Source organism: Trematomus bernacchii, unplaced genomic scaffold (genome assembly GCF_902827165.1).
Source record: "Trematomus bernacchii unplaced genomic scaffold, fTreBer1.1, whole genome shotgun sequence".
NCBI classification, from domain to species: Eukaryota; Metazoa; Chordata; class Actinopteri; order Perciformes; family Nototheniidae; genus Trematomus; species Trematomus bernacchii.
The window spans coordinates 9,951,758-9,971,951 of NW_022987714.1; the positions used below are offsets into that span (position 1 = coordinate 9,951,758).

General features: G+C 43.4%; 1 protein-coding gene across 2 annotated transcripts in view; it reads right to left on the reverse strand.

The window, feature by feature from the left end:
• abcc8 (ATP-binding cassette, sub-family C (CFTR/MRP), member 8) overlaps nucleotides 1-20,194 on the reverse strand; it is a 77,850-nt gene that overhangs the window by 27,405 nt on the left and 30,251 nt on the right. The window contains exons 11-17 of one of the 2 annotated variants that reach the window (XM_034141155.1): nucleotides 19,346-19,508; nucleotides 17,802-17,842; nucleotides 17,108-17,253; nucleotides 14,145-14,259; nucleotides 13,770-13,889; nucleotides 6,849-6,921; nucleotides 6,629-6,734 (exon numbers count right to left, since the gene is read on the reverse strand). In XM_034141155.1, the coding sequence (XP_033997046.1) occupies nucleotides 6,629-6,734; nucleotides 6,849-6,921; nucleotides 13,770-13,889; nucleotides 14,145-14,259; nucleotides 17,108-17,253; nucleotides 17,802-17,842; nucleotides 19,346-19,508 (764 nt within the window). Of the gene's footprint in view, nucleotides 1-6,628; nucleotides 6,735-6,848; nucleotides 6,922-13,769; nucleotides 13,950-14,144; nucleotides 14,260-17,107; nucleotides 17,254-17,801; nucleotides 17,843-19,345; nucleotides 19,509-20,194 lie in introns of both variants that reach the window. The other variant, XM_034141154.1, reaches the window with a different exon arrangement.

The window sequence follows — 20,194 nt, forward strand, 5'->3', positions numbered from 1 at the left end:
CATTGTGGGGTATGTCGTTTATGGGCAAGGTGCTTCTTTAAAGCGGCATGTAAGCGTATAATAAACATATTATATTCTTTGCAAGCTCTTGCGGGCCACATAAAATGAGGTTGAAGGCCGGATTTGGCCTGCGGGCCTTGAGTTTGACACCCCTGCTTTAGACTCTCTGGTAAACACTCCTGTCCCTCTCTCGTTAGGAGCACGGGGTCATTCAGTTTATGTGTTGCAGTTAATTACTTCATCTTACAACAGATAATCTTTCAACACACAAGCTATCCAACCTGCACTGCTTCGACTGGATACTGTGGTCAAGCTAGAAATAGTCGTCCACTTTACTGACAGAGAAACCCCAGACACCCCCTGCTCTGGGCCATGTTTGGAGCGCAGGGGGACAAGAGGGAGCAGGTGGCTGAGGGAGAGAGTTTGTTGCTCAAATTGGGGTCAAACTGATGGAAATGACAGGTTGCGTTTATAAAATATGGCACAGTAAACACTTCAACCCCCCCAAAGGAAAAAGGTCTCCCTTCATGACCTGTAATTTGATCCACTAACAGGTTTTGCTATATCCGAAACGTAATCATAATGTACATGACACTGCACCGATGAGAACGATCATGAGAATTAATCAAAAGCTCCAGAACAGCTTCTTTTAGAGGTGAGACTTTTTTGTCGTAACCAAAATAGTTTGAGAGGCTTGATTATATAAACACATGGAGCACAGTGAGCTCAGGCTGAGCACCATCAGCTGATCAGAAACAGCTGACGCTCAGGGCCACCCGTCATCGCTCACTCTCCTGATTAGTCAGGCTGTTTCCCCCTGCCAGGCCCACGCTGATCTCATTCATCTCCTTACTGACTTTCATCTCAGTAGTTTATTTTGCCGCTCTTCTGCTCCCACATTCCACATCGCAGAAACTCCGTTCAAACATCAAAACGTTCAGCTCGGTCGGGAATCGATTGCTATTACTTTTCTCATTCATAACTTTCATAATTCCCGAGATATATCCCATAATTCATCAAATGTTTAACATGGAAGTCAATGGAGAAACTCTTCAGACTTGAAAAATCTGCTTCAACTGCTAACTGTTCCTTCATACTTTCACTCAGAAACCTCATTCCAACTTTAAAATGTTACACATCTTTCTGACATTATTCGTGTTACACAACTTTTAAATCCGATTCATACTTTTAGAGATATTATACATTGTTCAGACCTTGGTAAAAAGGCCTTCTTCAGATTTTAACATTAGTGTGTATTGCGCTGCGCACTCGTTAAGGCTAGAGTGCGTGATGTCACAACTAGAGTGGAGGACAGCTTGACATTTGCCTTCATATTTTTTTTTAAACCTGCCATAATTCCCAAACCCTACACTCCTGAGACATAATCTTTCATGAGAAACGTAGGAAAACATCTCGTAGCTTGAAAAATAAAAAATAATGAAGCAAAATAATTCAACAAAATGCCTCTTGAGGGCATGAAGTGACAAAAACGTTCAACATGTCTCCATTAAAGCCCATTGTACATTCAGACTGATTTTTCCTCACAGCAGCAGCAGCCGCACACCTTTAGTTAATCTACCAAAAAGGCCACATTATTGACCCGAAAGTACACAAAAAGCACTGATTACTGCACATCACCATGGAAACCTTTGATCTCTGGGCTCAAGCGCAGGTGTTTCATGACGTCGTTAGCTCAAATATAAACACCTGTGTCATGGAACACGATGATGTCATAACTCCAACTGACATGCTCAGAATGCCACAAAACATCACATGATGGTTAACACTGTGGCCCTGAACAGCTCTACATCAAATCTGATGTTACGTAATGTTGTGTTACTATGGCAACAACGCATCCCTCGCCATAAAACACGATGTCGCTGTAACTCCAATGGACACGGTCCGATCGTCCCCCAATCTTCACCTGTATATCACCTCTCCATGCCTCAACAGCTCTACGTCAAATCTGACATCTCACCATATGCCGTTTCCCTCGCCAAAAAACACGATGTTGTCGTAACGCCTATGAAAAGGGTCAAAACAGCACCAGACTTCCGATAATGGTTAATGGTCCAGCCCTCAACAGCTCTATGTCAATTATGGGGTGTCATCATATGCCGTTTCCATGGAAACGCATCCCTCGCCATAAAACACGATGTTGTCGTAACTCATATGAAAATTGTCAAAGCAGCACCAGACTTCAGATGATGGCAAATGGTCCAGCCTTCAACATGTCTATGTGCCATTAGTGAGTTTTCCTCAAAAGCTGTTTCCATGGCAACGCATCCCTCGCCGTAAAACACGATATTGCTATAACTCCTATGAAAATGGTCAAAAAGTGCTCAAACTTCACATGTGTGCTAACAGTCCAGCCGTGACGACATCTACGTGACAGTTTTGAGATTTCTTCAAATACCGTTGCCATGGTAACACAAGGCTCGCCATGAAACACGGTTTTCTCATAACTTCAGTGAAAATGCTCCAAACGGCCCAAACCTTCACAGGTTTGGTAACGATGCAGCCATCCACACATTTAAGCGTATTATGGGGTGTCATCAAATGCCGTTGCCATGGCGACAGATCACTCGCCATCAAGTTAGTTCAAAAGTTTGCAGTTCAAATATTCTGCTGCTTTTCCAAGCCTTTTTACTTTCTTTTCTTATCTTATCCCACATTCAAGCCCCCAGTGTTCATGTATCATTTAAATCTAAATTCTTCACTTTCTTCTTACACATTACATTTCAGCATAGCAGTTTAGCATCAGCTTTTCAGCATAAAGCATTCCCACTTGCAATTTCTTCAGGAATTGCATTCTCTAGTTTGTTCCTGCTGTTTTCTCTTAGCTCTGAATCTGACGTCTACTCGCAGTTCTTTACCCCCACAAGATGAAACATTTCATAATTTGTAGCTGTTAGTTACTGACTGAAACACAGCTTGACAATAAAAACAACAATCATGGCAGAAATGAATATGTCTGCATGATAAGTGAGAGTGCTCGGGTAACAGAACATGAGAGGGAGTGCCAGCATAGCACTGGCATCAGGAATGAGGGAGGGAGTGTGTGAGAGTGTGTGAGAGTGTGTGTGACTGCCAGGGACACTGGGCTAATCAAGTAGTGGGAACTCAACTCTGCTGACAAATTGATATTGATGGTGGCGCTCTCCTGGCCAGATGACAAGACACTCAGATGCAGGAGACCGCATCCAGTGGGATACGAATATTCAGCTGAGCTACTTCAAATTTATATATATCTGTTGTAATTTATTGTCTTTTATTGTGATTGTAGTAATGTGTTTTTATTACATGTACAGCACTTTGGCTCGACCAAAAATCGCTTTTAAATGTGCTTTATAAATAAAACTTGATTTGATTTGATTTGACTTGAAATGAATTCCACTTTTCTAGATCCAATAGCGGGACTTTCTCAAAAACAGAACAGAGGTTCCATCTGAGCAAAGCAATTATTAAGTGAAACAGTCCACACAGGTAGGCCTAAGTGCAATCACAAAATGTACTGAACATATTACAATCAACTGGGGGTCAGTACAACACCACTCTCACTGACACATTTTAAACTCAGAGTGAAAACTGTGGGTGGGAAACATTTTGTAGGACAACTGACCAACAAAGTAACCTATAGAGGTGTTGGCTTCAGCTAGAAACAGTAAGTGGATTTAGGATTAGCTTAAATTGCATAAAACTGCTTGTTACTCAGACATTTCCACCAATCCTGGGGGAATCACTTTAGCTAAAAAGTCGGGGAATCCATGAATAACAATCACTTTTGTTCAGAGTGCCTTACAATATGTGCATTAAAACACCAAATAAATATGAGCTAGATGTAGTCCAGAGCTTCAAGATAATTTTCTAAAGGAAATGAGACGTTAGTGTGTGCTATCATTGCATGCATTGCGTCATCTGAAAATGTGTTTCCAGCAGCAGTTGGGGTTGTTTTACTTTATCTCATGTCAGTGTTGCGTTAAATCTCCCCTCAGATTCTCTCAGTGGCCATCAACTGGCGGCCCGCGGGCCAAATCCGGCCACCAGACATTCTCATCCGGCCCGGTGACTGTGGCGTTGGCAGAGTGGTTAGTGCCCCCCACTCATTTTTTTTGAGACAGTAGAATGCGTACTGCGTAGCTTTCCCTGCCCTGAAGAACAAGTGATCCTTCGCGAAGAGTCTGCTTTATGGGCTCCGCAGCAGTAGCTCCGGCGACTTCACAGTACATGCACCCCCCCCCAACAGAGTCCAACAGAGAGGCAGCAGCTGCGGGGCAGTAGCCTGCGTACTCAGACCCGGCGCCGTGGGAGGGCCAGGCCCTCCCATTTGACATTCCTGCCCTCCCCCGATAAACACGTTTTTTATTATTTATAAAAATGATTTTTTTATTTTTTATTATAAACTGTGAACTTTAATGCTACGATGTATGTGATGTAAGATAGTAATATAAGAGTAATACATGAAAAACAGGTATGAAATACTATATGACAGTAAAACAAGAATACAGTTTAAAAGGCGAGTGATTTGTAAAATATCCATAAAGAAATAGAAAATCGGTTTACAGTTCTGTTTCATATGGGTGTTGAGAGATGTATCAATAGATCTCTTAATTTTGCTCTCAAAGTGCACCAGATTGATGCTTTTAAAGGGCCCATGTCATGCTTTTCCGGTTATTACCCGTCCCCTTGTGTGTTATGAAGGTTTTTCTGCATGTAAACGGTCTGCAGAGTCAAAAACCCTTAAAGTACACCCTGTAGCGAGTAAAACTCTAACACAGAAAAGACCTGTCTATGCTGCCCCAGAACGCCTCATTGGAGATTTCTCATTTTCCATTGTTTTCTTCCTGGGTTCTGTGACGTGTGAATACCCAAATCAACAATAAATGACCGGATTGGCCCAAATGGACCAATCCGTGGAGCACCTCACACACCAGGATCCCTTAGCTAACTAACAGGGAGTCCCCATTGACTTGTAGAGCTCCCTGAACGCTGGTAATAGACGAGTTGGGATCGCGGAGAAATGCTCTCCGCAGACCCATTCTCACAGTGTTATAAACCTTTTTCTTACTCAATATCAAGCCACACTTATTGTTTTTACTTCGGCTGTGAGTGTTTGTGTGTGCTCAGGATGAGTTTCGCTGTGTCTCTCTGTATCGCCGACCCGGAAACCTGTCCGCTCCTCGCAGCAGCTCGCAGCAGCGGCGAGCAGCAACGAGCCTCGCAACGTCCCGACCAATCAGAGCACACTGGGCTCACAGGGAGGGGGGGCAGGAGCTCCAACAAGCCGTTTAGGACAGAGAGTGAATACCTGGTGAATATACATACTATACAGAGATGCTGTATGAGAAACCAATGTGATTTTGGAAAATTGCACAATTTAAATCTATTCTAGTAAACCTCAACAATGGAAATATGATCAGTAAAAATGGCCATGACATGGGACCTTTAACTTCAATATTAAAAAAATAATCTTCCCGGGGGACCATGCCCCCGGACCCCCCTAGAGAAGGTTAAGTCCGCCCCCCACTTAAAAAAAATAGCACTTTACCCTTGCTTACACGTATATGCCGTGAGCTGATTATCGAGCCTTCATTGTAACAGTCGCGGGTGTACTGTATGTGCGTGTGGGGAGTGTTGCAGTAGAAAATTCCACTGTAGCGCCCGGTACATTAATGGGAAACCCTAAATGTTTGAGCACCCTCTATGAAACGTCAAGCTACCCCACAGCACCCCCAAAAGAAAATCTCTGGCGTTGACACTGGCCGCGGCATATGACGGTTTTGTGTGCCCTCCCATGAAAATCATATGCCCTCTCTGTAGATTTGTTCTGGCGCCGGGTCTGTGCGTACTGCGTAGCCTTCCCTGCCCTGAAGAAGAAGTGATCCTTCGTTAGTGTGAAGAGTCTGCTAAGCTTTATGCGCTCCGCAGTACCTGAGCGTGCTCCATTAGCACACCCCCCGGTCAACAACTTCAAAATGTTGGGCTATATATAAAAATCGCTGGCCCGCGAAAGTGTCTATTGGATAAATGTTGGCCCTTGGACAAATGTAGTTGGTGATCCCTGGTCTACACTATCTGTCAGTGCTAAAAAAATAAAAGCTGTAACATCGGCTTTAATTCACCGAGATACAAATCAATTTATATTATATTGCCATGTCATATAAAAGGTCAGATTGCTATGCTCATTACTTTGCCTTGTCAGGGATTTGAATGGATTGCTGCGAGAATACACATAAATAATAGCTCACTGACAAAGCAATTACCAAAGAGGCTTGAATAGCACCAATTAGAGGCTGAGGATGAGGGGGGGGGGGGGAAATCGTGAGGTCCGGGTCTCCTTAGGGAGGAGCAATTCCCCTCCAATTATACTGGATTTCATTTGAAGAATAAACTGTACAACATGCTGTAGATGGATTTCCCTGAGGGTATCTTATTGCTTTGTAATTGAACAGATGGGAAGTGGTTGATATACCGAGGTCCTGATGTATGGACACTGTTATGTTAATGACACCAGAACATCCATCTAGAACTACATAGCATACAATCAGGCAAAAAGGACATGAATTATTCAAATCCAAAAAGGGATTATACAGTTTTAACTGAAGCATCAGGCCTGATGGAAACTGACCTGTTCCAGTAGACTGCTCCTGATACTCTCTGCATCTCGCCCAGCGCTGCCAGCAACAGAGACGACTTCCCACTGCCCACCTGGCCAACAATCATAGTCAGCTTACCTGAGAGGGTTGAGAGGCAGCAAAGTAAACAGGTGAGTGACTGAAGGACTGCATAGAGAAAGGATTCGGAGAGGAATCGAGGAGGCATATTGTATATCACACTGTCTGACTCACCAAAAGGAATCTTGATGTCCACATTAGAAAGTGTTGGCGGTCCATCGGTCCAGGTGAAATAACCGCTGATTATCTAGGAAAGCAAAGCACAGGTGTCAAAACAGATTACCTTACTCTTTAGCAAGTAAAGTCAAACCTGCCATCTGTACGAGGTGATGCAAGGTGAGGTAATAGATGTACCGTAAGCAGGCCCGGACTGGCCTGGCATGTATTGTGAACGCAACGCTGTGCAAATGTGAGTTTGCCTCACACAGGTTGACTGTGTCTACATGATGTGGCCTGCCGACATGGCCACTTCCATACCGATCATACATCAAAGCCCTCGATTGGTCTCTGTGTGTCATTCAAGCTCGGGAGGGTGTGTGTATGTGTGGCGCGAGCGAGAGAGAGAGAGAGAGAGAGAGAGAGAGAGAGAGAGAGAGAGAGAGAGAGAGAGAGAGAGAGAGAGAGAGAGTTAGCATCTGGTTAGCTAGCTGCTCTAAAAGATAGGAGCTGTTTCAACAACAAGGTGGAGGGAGAGTCATCTGCTGTCAGACTGAGAGAGATAACTACAGCTCAGATGAGGTTAAGGACTCTCTGAGTGTTTAGATAGTTAACTTTAGTCTAAGTTATCTCTGTGGGTCTCAAACGGTTTGGTCATCATTTATGTAAACACATATTTCCATTTGAAGGGGGAGTGATTAGTAAAATATGCATGAATAAAAAGAAACAAATGTTAAATAGGTGAAAAAAGGTAAGATAAACTTTAAAAACGTGTTGAGAGCTAAAACTAGTCTTTGCTGCTGCCAACAGGAGCAGGGGGGAGAGGGGGGAGACAGGAGAGGCTGGTTCAGGAGCCCAGACACACTCACAATTATAAATGAAATAAATAAACAACTTTCAATTTTTTTTTATATTGGATATGGTATGTTATTGGTTATGGCCATGATTATTTAAATGTATACAGTTCTGTTTCATATGGGTGTTTCCATAGATCTAGTCTCTTTATTTCCCCCTCAAAATGCACCAGATTGATGCATTTGACTCAAAATGCATCAATCAAAAATAAATCAGCAACGCTGTAAATATTCACAAATAAATCCAGCAAAATGGCACAAAAAACTGGTAGTGGCCTGGCTGGGTGTATAATTCCCGGCCTGTCTTATTGTCCCAGTCCGGCCCTGACCGTAAGTGTGTAATTGTTTTCTCTTCATGCAGGGGAAGGAAGATACTGATGCTTTTCACTTGCATGATTGAAATACAGAACATTAATTGAGAGTGCGAATCACTGCGGCTCATTATTTTTCCTGAATTTCCCCAAAAATCAATTTAAGCCCCTGTCACACTGTCCCGAAATTGACACCAGATGGACACACGATAAAGGAAATGTTCAAATTTGGCTCTGATCGTAACAACATCGGCCCATTCGTGAGGGCATCTTAAGCCATCGTATGACCGCCGGTGGAGTTTCTCAGGCTCCGGCAGCAACTTCGTGAGCGGTGGCAAAATCTTTGGTATGCCAAAAAATTGCAGAAGAAGGACCTTGCGAAGGTTCATTTTCCTGTTGTTTGTCTTGTCTTACCCCGGCTGATATTTCACTAAATCCACTGTTTTAATTGTTCCCTATATTGCCCCTATGCCCTGGGTTAGGGTTAGGGTTAGGGTTAGGGTTTACCCGATTGTCTTAGGAAGGCAACACGACTACGTGAAGCCCTCGCAATGCCGTTGTGTAGCCATCGTATTATATATATATATAGTTATATTATGTAAATAACCCAATTTGTGTTCTGTGAAACTGAAAAGGATGTTTTATTTAGATGCTTTTATTTTGAAGGCGAGTTTACGCTGTTGACAGGAAGTTGTTGTTGCTATGGAAACAACATGACGGAGATAAGTAATATCTTCTAATCTACATATAAAGACGGAGAAAGTAAAGAATAAAGTGTATGTTTAAATGTTAGCACCCCCCGAAGAGGCACAAGCTCTTACGTTGAGTCTGGATACATTTTAAATCAGGGATGGGCAACTTGGATGGTGGTGGGGGCCACATAATTTATGTACTGTGCACCAGGGGGCCGCAGATTTACTTGTAACACACACACACACACACAAATTCCATGTATTGTATGTAATTATTAACAAATATACTAAGTCTGACATCTTCATTGACATTTTACAATCTTTCAGGGAACATCCTCTAATAAGCTCACTAAACAAATATCAGTTCACAGACATGTTATTTAAGTGACATGTTTGTATTGAACAGGTTATTTAACAGTGGAATAAAACAATTTTAAACTATTGGAAAGCACGGAAAATGTGTATGCATTAAGATTAATGTTACGGTTTTGTATTTATGTTTTCATTTTCCACCTTTTGTTTTGAAATGTTTTCCTCCTTGTGTCTTCTCTGTTCCTTCTTCCTGTGTTTGCCTTCCTGTCATTAGTTTCCCTGGTGTGTCTGATTGTCTGATTGTGTTCACCTGTTGCCCTTGTGTTTCTGCCTCTCTTACCCCAGCTGTGTCTTGTCTTGTGATTACCCCTCCCTGTATTTAGTCTTGTCTCTTCCTGTGTTCCCCTGTCGATTCATTGTTGGTTTTTCCTGTCTTCCTCCATGTCAGTCACGGTTGTCTCTCCTGTCTCCCTCCATGTTGGTCACGGTCAGTTTTTTGTACAACCCATTTGTTTCATGCCTTGTTTTTGATCAGCTTTTAAAATAAAGCTCGCTTTTTGTTACGAGACCTGTTACCTTTTTTGATAGTCTGCATTTGGGTCCTACCCTTCCACGCATTCCTAACAGAATGAACCGACCAGCTTTGGACTCAGCAGACTCGGATCGTTTTGCTCCACAGGCAGAATGTCTTGGGTACTCTCTGGAGTACATTTTTTATACTTGGAATGGCGCCTCTTCTAGACGTGGTAGAGAGGCTGCGTTGAAGGAGGCACGTCAGGAGGTTGCTCGCGAGCCCTGGCTTAGGAGCATGTTGCCTGAGTGGCTACAACTTTTCACAAGTAGTCCGGAGGACTTGTCCGAAGCCTCTAACCCTTTCCTGGGGTATGACCAGGCCTTGGGAGGCCCACAGATCCTCCAAAGAATCTCTAGGAGACGCAAGACCAAGATTCCAGCCCGTGCTCCAGTGGTTCCAGCTCCAGATCTGGCCCCAGCAGCCATTGTTCCAGCTCCAGATCTGGCCCCAGCAGCCATTGTTCCAGCCCCAGTTCTGGCCCCAGCAGCCATGGTTCCGGCCCCAGTTCCGGCCCCAGCAGCCATGGTTCCGGCTCCAGTACTGGCTCCCCGGCCGACGCCAGGCCTCCGTGTTTTGTCAGTGGTTCGGCCCACTCCAGCCCCTCGTGTCCTGTCGGTGGTCCGGCCGACTCCAGCACCTCGTCTCCTGTTGGCTCTCCGGCCGACGCCAGCCCCCCGTGTCCTGTTGGCTCTACGGCCGACGCCTACTCCATGTCCTGTCCCGTTGGGGGTCCCGCCGACTACTCTTCTGCCGGGGGTCCTGCCAACCCTATGTCCTGTGCTGTTGGAGGTCCCGCCGACTACTCTCCTGCCGGGGGTCCTGCCAACCCTATGTCCTGTCCCATTGGGGGTCCCGCCGACTACTCTTCTGCCGGGGGTCCTGCCAACCCTATGTCCTGTGCTGTTGGAGGTCCCGCCGACTACTCTCCTGCCGGGGGTCTTGCCAACTCCATGTCCTGTCCCATTGGGGGTCCCGCCGACTACTCTTCTGCCGGGGGTCTTGCCAATCCTATGTCCTGTCCCGTTGGGGGTCCCGCCGACTACTCTTCTGCTGGGGGTCCTGCCAACCCTATGTCCTGTGCCGTTGGAGGTCCCGCCGACTACTCTTCTGCCGGGGGTCCTGCCAACCCTATGTCCTGTGCCGTTGGAGGTCCCGCCGACTACTCTTCTGCCGGGGGTCTTGCCAATCCTATGTCCTGTCCCGTTGGGGGTCCCGCCGACTACTCTTCTGCCGGGGGTCCTGCCAACCCTATGTCCTGTGCTGTTGGAGGTCCCGCCGACTACTCTTCTGCCGGGGGTCTTGCCAACCCTGTGTCATGTGCCGTTGGGGGTTCCGCTGAGGGTCCTGCCAACTCCACGTCCATTATCGTTGGGGGTCCTGCCGACCCCATGTCCCGTCCCGTTGTGGGTCCCGCCGACTACTGCTCCGCCAGGTTTCCTGCCAACACCAGATCCTGTCCTGTTGGGGGTCCCGCCGACACCTGTCCCGCCGGGGGTCCTGCCAACTCTGTGTCCTGTTCCGTTGGGGGTCCAGTCGACACCAGCCCTTGCTCCCGGGCCGTCCGCCCGAGACCCCTTCCGGGTCCTCCGCTGTGCCCCTGGGCTGTCAGCCAAAACCCGTCCTCCAGACCCCCTCCACCCACCCTGCTGGAATTTTTTGGACTTTTGGGGGTTTTCTTGGGACGTCTGGAATCCGTCCCTTGAGGGGGGGGGTTCTGTTACGGTTTTGTATTTATGTTTTCATTTTCCACCTTTTGTTTTGAAATGTTTTCCTCCTTGTGTCTTCTCTGTTCCTTCTTCCTGTGTTTGCCTTCCTGTCATTAGTTTCCCTGGTGTGTCTGATTGTCTGATTGTGTTCACCTGTTGCCCTTGTGTTTCTGCCTCTCTTACCCCAGCTGTGTCTTGTCTTGTGATTACCCCTCCCTGTATTTAGTCTTGTCTCTTCCTGTGTTCCCCTGTCGGTTCATTGTTGGTTTTTCCTGTCTTCCTCCATGTCAGTCACGGTTGTCTCTCCTGTCTCCCTCCATGTTGGTCACGGTCAGTTTTTTGTACAACCCATTTGTTTCATGCCTTGTTTTTGATCAGCTTTTAAAATAAAGCTCGCTTTTTGTTACGAGACCTGTTACCTTTTTTGATAGTCTGCATTTGGGTCCTACCCTTCCACGCATTCCTAACAATTAACCATTAAGATAACATAAACATGAAGTCATGAACACTAACCCTGACATTAGTTGTCTAACTTGAACCTAGCTAAGACACTTGTAGCCTGTCTCTGCATTCCCCTTATTCCACAATAAGGGGAATTTCAACACAGACACCTGTCAACCCGCACTCTGCTGTTCCTCAGCGCCGCTCCCCCTCCCTCCCGCTGAAATTATGAATGAAAAGCGTATAGTAATCATAGATAACACGGCAGGGTCCGTGACAGTTTGTTTTCATCTGATTTCAAATAAACAAAGTCTTGGTTTTTAGAATATTAAACTTGTTTCGCCAAATTCATAAATACAACTTTTAAGCTTGTAAAGCCATAATTACAAGCAGTAACTTAAAGGTGCAGGTAAGTTTGAGAAACCGGCTCGAGATACACTTTTTGTTATATTCCATGGAATGTTCTTAACATCCCGATAGCAATGAATATCTTAAGTGCTTTGACAAAGAATCCATAAAAAAATGTCATCTGTGGAAGCTGTAGTACTGTAAAAAGCACGACCAATCATTTTAGCCGGCCCGGCTAAAATAACTGGATGGCCTACCTGCCTGTCAGCCTTCCATCTGTGCACAAACTTATCTCGTGCCCTCATTGGTCATGTGCGCGTTCGTGTGTGTTGGAGGAGGGGCTCTGTAAGGAAGTGGCAGATTTTTTCCGGCTGTGTATTTTCAAATTCTAGCGCACTCGAGCTGGTTTCTCCAAAATTACCTACCCCACCTTTAACGTCACAGCAGGCATAACAGCCGGTGTTTCTTGTGAGTGTTTCCCCGGGAAACAAACACAATACACACAAACGCGTCACAGATTATTTTGCAGTATTTGTCTGCCAAACGAAATCATGTACGCAGCTCGCGACGTAACTAGGAGTCTAGTGGACAGTATCAGTACTACAAGTACCCCCGGGCCGCCATTTGCCCATCCCTGTTCTAAATCATCAGTAAAGTCTACGACCATATTTTCGTGTGTGGTTCGGGTGCCATCGTGTGGCCTTCTGTAGGCATCGTACTTGCTTCGGCTGTTGCTTGGCTGTTGACCAAGTTCGGGGCCATCTTCGTGCGAAATTCACAATTCCATATTCGTGTGTCCGTCTGGTGTCAATTTCGGGACAGTGTGACAGGGGCTTTAACAGCAGCGCCCAGAACTCATTTCATTGTTGGCAAAATGTGAGAGGCAGTGTCCAAAATATTGTTGCAGACATACAGACTATGCCAGGCAAATTATTTAGACTGAACATTCAGTTGAAGAGCAATCAGTCTCCATTCAGAAGAATTTGAGATATTGACAATGACATTTTCTTTTTGTATACATAAAACTAAGCCCAGTTCATACACTTTATATTAAAAGGAATATATTAACCAAGAAAAACTCCAAACATTTTTGTTTTTTATATATTGGAACATGTAGTGTCCCATGAAATGTTCATTTTTAACCCATGACTATGATATTATGATTCATGGTTTTAATTTCCTGTTTTTATGCCTGGATGCCAGAAAAGCAAGATAGTTATTTTTAAAGCTTTTTTATAGTCATATAGTAGAAATGTAATAATACACTGAACAGCTTTGCCTTTCTGTTGCTGCAGTGTCTACTTTAATGGTTAAAAAGCTCTCTTTTCTCCAGGTCCCTGGATCCCTGTTGGTTTGAATAATTTACCGTTATAATTTCAGTCGATAACTCCTTTTGGATTGTTTATAACCACCAGAGCATGGACAACATAATGGGAATGCCACAAACATAATTACTGCTTTTCATCCAAGTAAAGGTAATTCTTGACAAATAGTGACAACATCTGGAGATAAAGTGTGTTTATCCTCCATTAACTCAGTCAGTTTCATTTTAAAGGACTACAATTAAAGAAAGGGGCAAAATGTTCAGAACTGTGAAGACTTGCTAGATCACCATTTCAAATTTGATAAGACCTTGAATAATATTGCATCTTTTTTCTGAGCAGGTAGCATCTGCTGCATTTGTCCTTTTATCGCTCTCACTTTGATGCAGATGTCCTGGTCCATGTCTTGGTAGGGTCCGTCTCCCTCGTGGTCCCCCTGGGAGCTGTAGTTGTTCCAGTCATCCCTCGGGGGGCGTTTCCGGTTCACCACCTTCAGAGGCTTGAGGTGTTGGGACGAAGACGAGGAGGAGGAGGATGAAGTGAGAGGTTTAGAAGATGGCTAGAGGAGGGTAGTATTACAACAGTCACGAAGGACGAAGAGGTAAATGGTGATATTATCACAAGGACGATAATGTGGAGGAAGGAAACAACATTCAAAGCAAAATGAGACAGCCTGGACGCAGCAGCAGGGGAGATAACAACCTTATTGCCTAAATCAAGCCAACATAAAAAGCGTGTGTGCACATGTACTCACCACAGCCTGGTATCTGTTTTGGTTGTGATTGCTGGAGCCAGAGGTTAATATCGCTCTGGGCTCCTGTTCCTCTCCTATCTCATCGCATGAGAAAAACTCGCTGAGCTTCTGAACACTGCACATCAAACAGAAAGACAATACATGAGTAATGAGGTCAAACTAAATTAATATGTATAACACATTTGTATAGAATGCTCAAAACATGGTGCTAGTACAGCAGATAGGTAACAAAGGCTTTCATTGAGCTATCTTCCATTCATGTAAAGATAACAGCATCCCTGCTGTTTATGGCCCCAAAGCTCATTCAGAGGAAGATGTTTCAATAACAACGAGCTTTTGCTTTCTCTGATACAATCACATATCTCTACATCTCTGAATTGAATCATGTCTCTTCTTCTTCTACTTCACTACCTAAATGAGATAAAATGCTTGCCAGATCAAGACCATCTTAATTTAATTACTAAATGTGGGCTGAATGTCGGATCTGACACTGGCCCTCATTTCAACCGCGGAGAATAAACAGAAGGGCAACCATGGCAACCATGCATGCTTGTGAAGTCTTCTTCGCTGCTTTTGGTGTATTTTGTGGCGGAAGTACAGCGCCACTTACAGGCCCGGCATATGTACTACAGCGTCTCCAGCGGTTGGTCGAGCGGTCTCATGTGGACGGACACGTTTCTGGTGCCGATTGCGTGTGGATGGAAGACTTTTTTGATATCGAATTCGGTTCGTTTTCGTTACCATCTCCGTGTGGCCAGGGTCTTATATGCCACAGGAACAATAAATGATTCTTTAATGAAATCCAAAGAAATATATGTCAAGTTTTACAATGACTTTGCATTTAAATCAGTGCATAAGTAATCTATTGTTCCTCTACAAAGACACATTTTCTGTGAAGATGAAGTGAATCCAAGCTGTGGGTTATTTTGGTTCCTGCTGTCTGACAAAGTGTGTCAGATCACACAGTCTCAAAATAGAAATCTTGAATAATCACAGGTGCTTCCACATTAAAGGAAGAAAATACACTGTGGTTAAAATAAAGAGCATACACCAACTCAGTTGTATAAGCTGGCCTCTTAAAGACCCTTATAGAAAATGTGTGATGTCAGTTTCTTCATCCTCAGTCATTACTTCCTGCCCTGCGATCAAGATTTAAAGATGGAGATGATGGGATTTAGGCTGACACGCTCTCATTGTCTGTACATGGAAAAAGTTCTGCTTCATTGACTTTATGAGACAACCTTAAAAGACTTTAAAGTTTTAATCCTTAAAGCATATACATATTTTGTTAATCAACAGAGTTTGGATGTTACACATTTAGGAGGCATACATAAACATACCAGTTTGGTATTTACATATCAGCCATTGTTGAAAATAAAATAAATTGTTGTCTCATCTTCCTGTCTAACTATATATGGAAAGTGAATTAACATATTATTTTCAGATTAAACATGTCTTGTAGCTCAGGGGAACAATTTGTATGTTTTCTCCTTCAATACTGAAGCTAAAATGACCCTACAGCACAGCATGTTACTTTTTCTATTGTGGCGTTTTCGGAACCTTTAGGAGTTGTAAATGTTAACCTTGGCAAATAAAGTCTGCTGTACATTGAATACTTTTCAGTGCCTCACTGCACTCCGTCCTGCTGAAAATGATCTGTACAAGAAATGAATTTACAAGAAGTATATTGCTCAGTATAATAAGCAAAGCTCACATGGGGAGTTATTTGCTTGTGCAGCATCAGCATCTCTGCAGCAGCCTAATTACAACATATGTCTTGACTGCCAAACTAATTGTGAGCTAATTGCTAAATGAAACAGGCAGAGATTCAAGGGTACTAAAACAACAGTGAAAAAGCACTCGGTTACATAAATAAAAGACTGATCCGATAATGCATCTGATCCACCTAATGGAGAACTGAGTCGAGTGTTTTCATTTAATAATGGTGCTTTTCACTCCTGAGTGTTTTTGTAAACATCTCCTTCCACAGAACACTTATCAGACATTTCCTAACCAATAAACTGACCAAAAAGAAAACAGTGTTTGCTAGTTCCTTTTTCAGATTATGATATTGTATTCATCCTGCATCTCCTCAAATCAATCAGCATGAAGATGAATCTGATGTTGAACACTGCTGTTAAAATATATTAAAGGTCACCTATTTTTTTTTATACATAAATATGTGTCTTCAGTGTGTAAGGAGACTCACAAAGTGTCAGAGAATACAACCCTCTCTCTTTTCCTCCTTACCCACATCTCTAAAAACAGGGGTACAACGGAGCTGTTCCAGATTTGCTGCGGGCTTGACGTCATTACTGAAATATAATTTCAAGCATCGCTAACACTCAGAGCTAACACTGTACTGGAGAGCGTATGTGTAAAGATGTTGTAGATTTGTATAGATAAGGCCTTATAATTAGGGTTGAAAATGTGATTATTTGCGGTACCGAGGTGGGCCGGTCGAGAGTCCCGGGCTGATTTGTAGTCCCAGTCCGCCGCTGCCCACGGGTAAATGTCTTCCCAGTCTTTGTTGTATGTGCATCTTCTTCTTTTCTTAGCTGTAGTTTCAGTTTCCTCCATTTTCCATAACCTGCTGCGTCGCCTGCGTTATTGACTTTCATTGTTGTTGTTTGGCGGGGCCGCGGCGGTGTGTGTGTGAGTGAGTTACTCTCATTGGTTAACACTTGACCAGCACCCGCCGTGTCTTACAGTTTGATTGACAGCAAACACAGCTCCGTGATGATAGCCTTCCCTGCTTTCTCAACAGCCATTGGATAAATCTGATTTTAGAAAAGCGTTTTAGCCAATCAAAATGAAATATGCGGGACATCGTCTCAATTTGCGGGACGCACCAAAAGTCGTGAAAATGCTGTGCAGTCCCGCGCAAAGCGGGACATCTGGTCACCCTACTTATAATATATTGTTCAAATATAGCATAATAGGTGACCGTCAAGGCTTCTCACCTCACAAGGGCCTTGACGGTGGAGCGCACCACGCTGGAGAGCAGGAAGAGGGGGGTGACCAGGATGTGAAAGAGGGACAGGGAGGCAAAGGCCACAGCTGGGGACAGATCAGCGTCATCTGAGAGGTGAACATGAACCACAAACGTCTGTAGGATGAGAGGAAGGGTAGAAAGGCTGAGGTTAGTCTCCACAGCATGGATTAAGATCCCTAAACCTGTGAACTGTTAGCAACTCAAGACCGGTTCAAGGTGAAAACCAATGGAGGAAAAACAGACGTTTTTATCTGTCTGAACTTCAGTTGTGCTTTGTTTGAGGAGTCAGATACAATCAAATCAAAGGGGAATCACTTGTCTACATCCGTCATTTATAATAATCCCTCTCCTTTCTATGTGTCTGACTTTTCTATTTCGTCACCTCTCACGTCTAAATTCATGAAGGACTTCTATAAATATAGTCAGGATTTAGTGAGTTGCTGTCAGAGAGCCTCCGCTGTGGAACTAAAATGTCACAGGACACTGACACTGTCTCTGCTCCATCCTTCACACAGGAGGGAGGTCGCAAAGATGTAATCTGATCAATAGTTATTGTCTCTGTTCATGACTTGACACAAATATAAAACAACTTATCATAAATATATCATCTTAGATAGGTTAATTATGTGTGAATTAAAGGTAGAGCTAGAATTTAAACTCACCGTCAGGACAGCTGCGATGGGAATAGCTGCATTCATGAAAACTGAAATTGAGAAGAAACAGAGAGGAGGATGTGAAGGCTTGTTTAAACTCAGTGAAAACAAACAATGTACATTTTTGGAATATTATTTTGTATTGATACCGTAGGCCCGTTAACAAAAACAGATGTGTATCCATATCTTCTCAGTGATATCCTGTAAAAACTTCACAACTGTGGTGATACTGTACATTTAAACTGGATGATACTTGGTTATGTATGAGATGAGAACAATTAACATCCCTTTGATTACATACAAAACGTTTTAAACTATTTAGGCAGACTCCAAATACATGGGTTGGGGTGACCAGCAGTTTCATAGTGCATTTTAAGAAATCACAACATCATCATCCCCTTTATCTCTGTGTATTATGTTCTAGGATCCGCCATTACAAACTATGCAATTAATTTAAAATTACATATAATAAAAACATGTGAAGGATGTTAAGACAAAACAGCGTTGTTACTGCAGTGAATATGTACTGATAGCATGTGTCAGTGATGGATTGATCATGATTTGTATTACTGGCAGGAAATCAGTGTGCTATTCCTCTCTATTGTCAGGGAGAAATGATACTAGTTAATTCCTCTTGAACTCTATTATTGTGCCATGCAAACTGCAGCCACTGTTCAACCTGGAGAAGAAAAGGAGCAACCTGTAACAAATCACTGAGTGACATTTTGTGCAGTAATTAAAATGGGAAAAGTAATGGAAGTATAAAAGTTCCATGTTAGCCGCGCCTGAAACATTAGTTACCTTGTGCCTTTGAATATTTTTTTCGGAGGAAGCAACGTTTTATCTTTTATAATATGTTTAAAGGTCTCCTATTATACTATTTTTAGGCATATATTATAGGTCTCAGATATATTAAAAATTATAAAAAACACGTCTATGAAGTGTTTTGCTCAAAATACCAAACAGATCACCCATTCTAGCCATGCCTCATATCCCTCTATTTCAGCCCTGTTAGAGAAGTTCTGATTCTGGGTCCGTAGCTTGAAAAAATTCTACCGAGATACTCAGCTAAATGCTGCCGTGATGAAACGCCATATCATGTTCAAAACCACATCAAGGATTATTTCTGAAACAGTATGGAGCTCAAATGCTTTTTCTCTTGCGGGTTTACCACAAGGTGAGTTCCTTTTTTATATCCTGCTTTTTTACACATACTCTCTCCAGTACAGGTCAGCTCTGAGTGTTAGCGATGCTTGCTAATGTAAACAAAGACCATATTACGTCCAAAACATTTTTTCTGATAGCAACGTTTCTGATAGTGCCATGGGTCCACATTTTCGATATTACGTCATATCGGACGCAAATCTGGATCAGCTCCGTTGTACCCCCGTTTTTAGAGATTTGGGTATGGAGGAAAAGAGAGAGGGTTTTATATTCTGACACACCGGGGACACATATTTATGTACAAAAGAAATACAAAAGTGCATTTTGCATGATAGGAGACCTTTAATTAGGTCAAATGTGAGAGAGCCAGGGGAAACAAAGTGCCTTACTGGATATGGATGTGTAAAAAGCGAAGGCCTTCAGGCTGGTGAGCTCTTTGCCCCTGGTCCCCTCCACACTGTCACAGAAGATGTGTTCCCAGGCATACAGCTTCAGCAGCTTGATGCACCGTAGCAGCTCATTGGTCTTCTTAAGACGTTCACTGGAGTATTCCTGCAAGTGGAAAAGGGAGCCTTTGATTAAACAACAGTAATCCATCACATCACAAGAGGTGCAGCTAGAGAGCTCACGAGCGTTATCACATCCTACTTCAAGGATTCAATTGCCAATACAAACATCGAAGTCAAAGAGGCATTGTTTTCCCTGATATAAAAAAGCATCCAGTAAGGCCCTTTGTTTCCCCTGCGCACATGGACCCTTGCTCTCTCACATTTGAGCTACTTAAAAATAATGTTTCTTGCTGAGAAAATATTCAAAGGAAGGCACAACAAGGTAGCTAATGATCCAGGCGCGGCTAACATGGAACTTTTGTACTTCAATTACTTTCCCTTTTTAATTACTGCACAATATCAAAGTCAAGTAGGTCAAAGTCAACTTTTTTGTCAATCTTTCAGTTTGTTTTTATCAAGGTTTCAATTGCCAATGCAAACATCAAAGTCATTGAAGCATTGTTTTCCCTGATATGAGAAAGCATTGTTTATCCCTGGCATTAAATCCTGCTCTGCAATATCAAGGACTGAAGGTAACAATATTATCACACCCGACTGGACTCAAGGCAGATTTGTATCAGTGGAAAGCAGCAGAAAGGCTTGAGGCAAAATCAGTACATATCCTTTGTTAATATTGACCAACACTGTTTTCAAAGTTTTGTGTGATCTTTCTGAAACAGACGCGGCTTA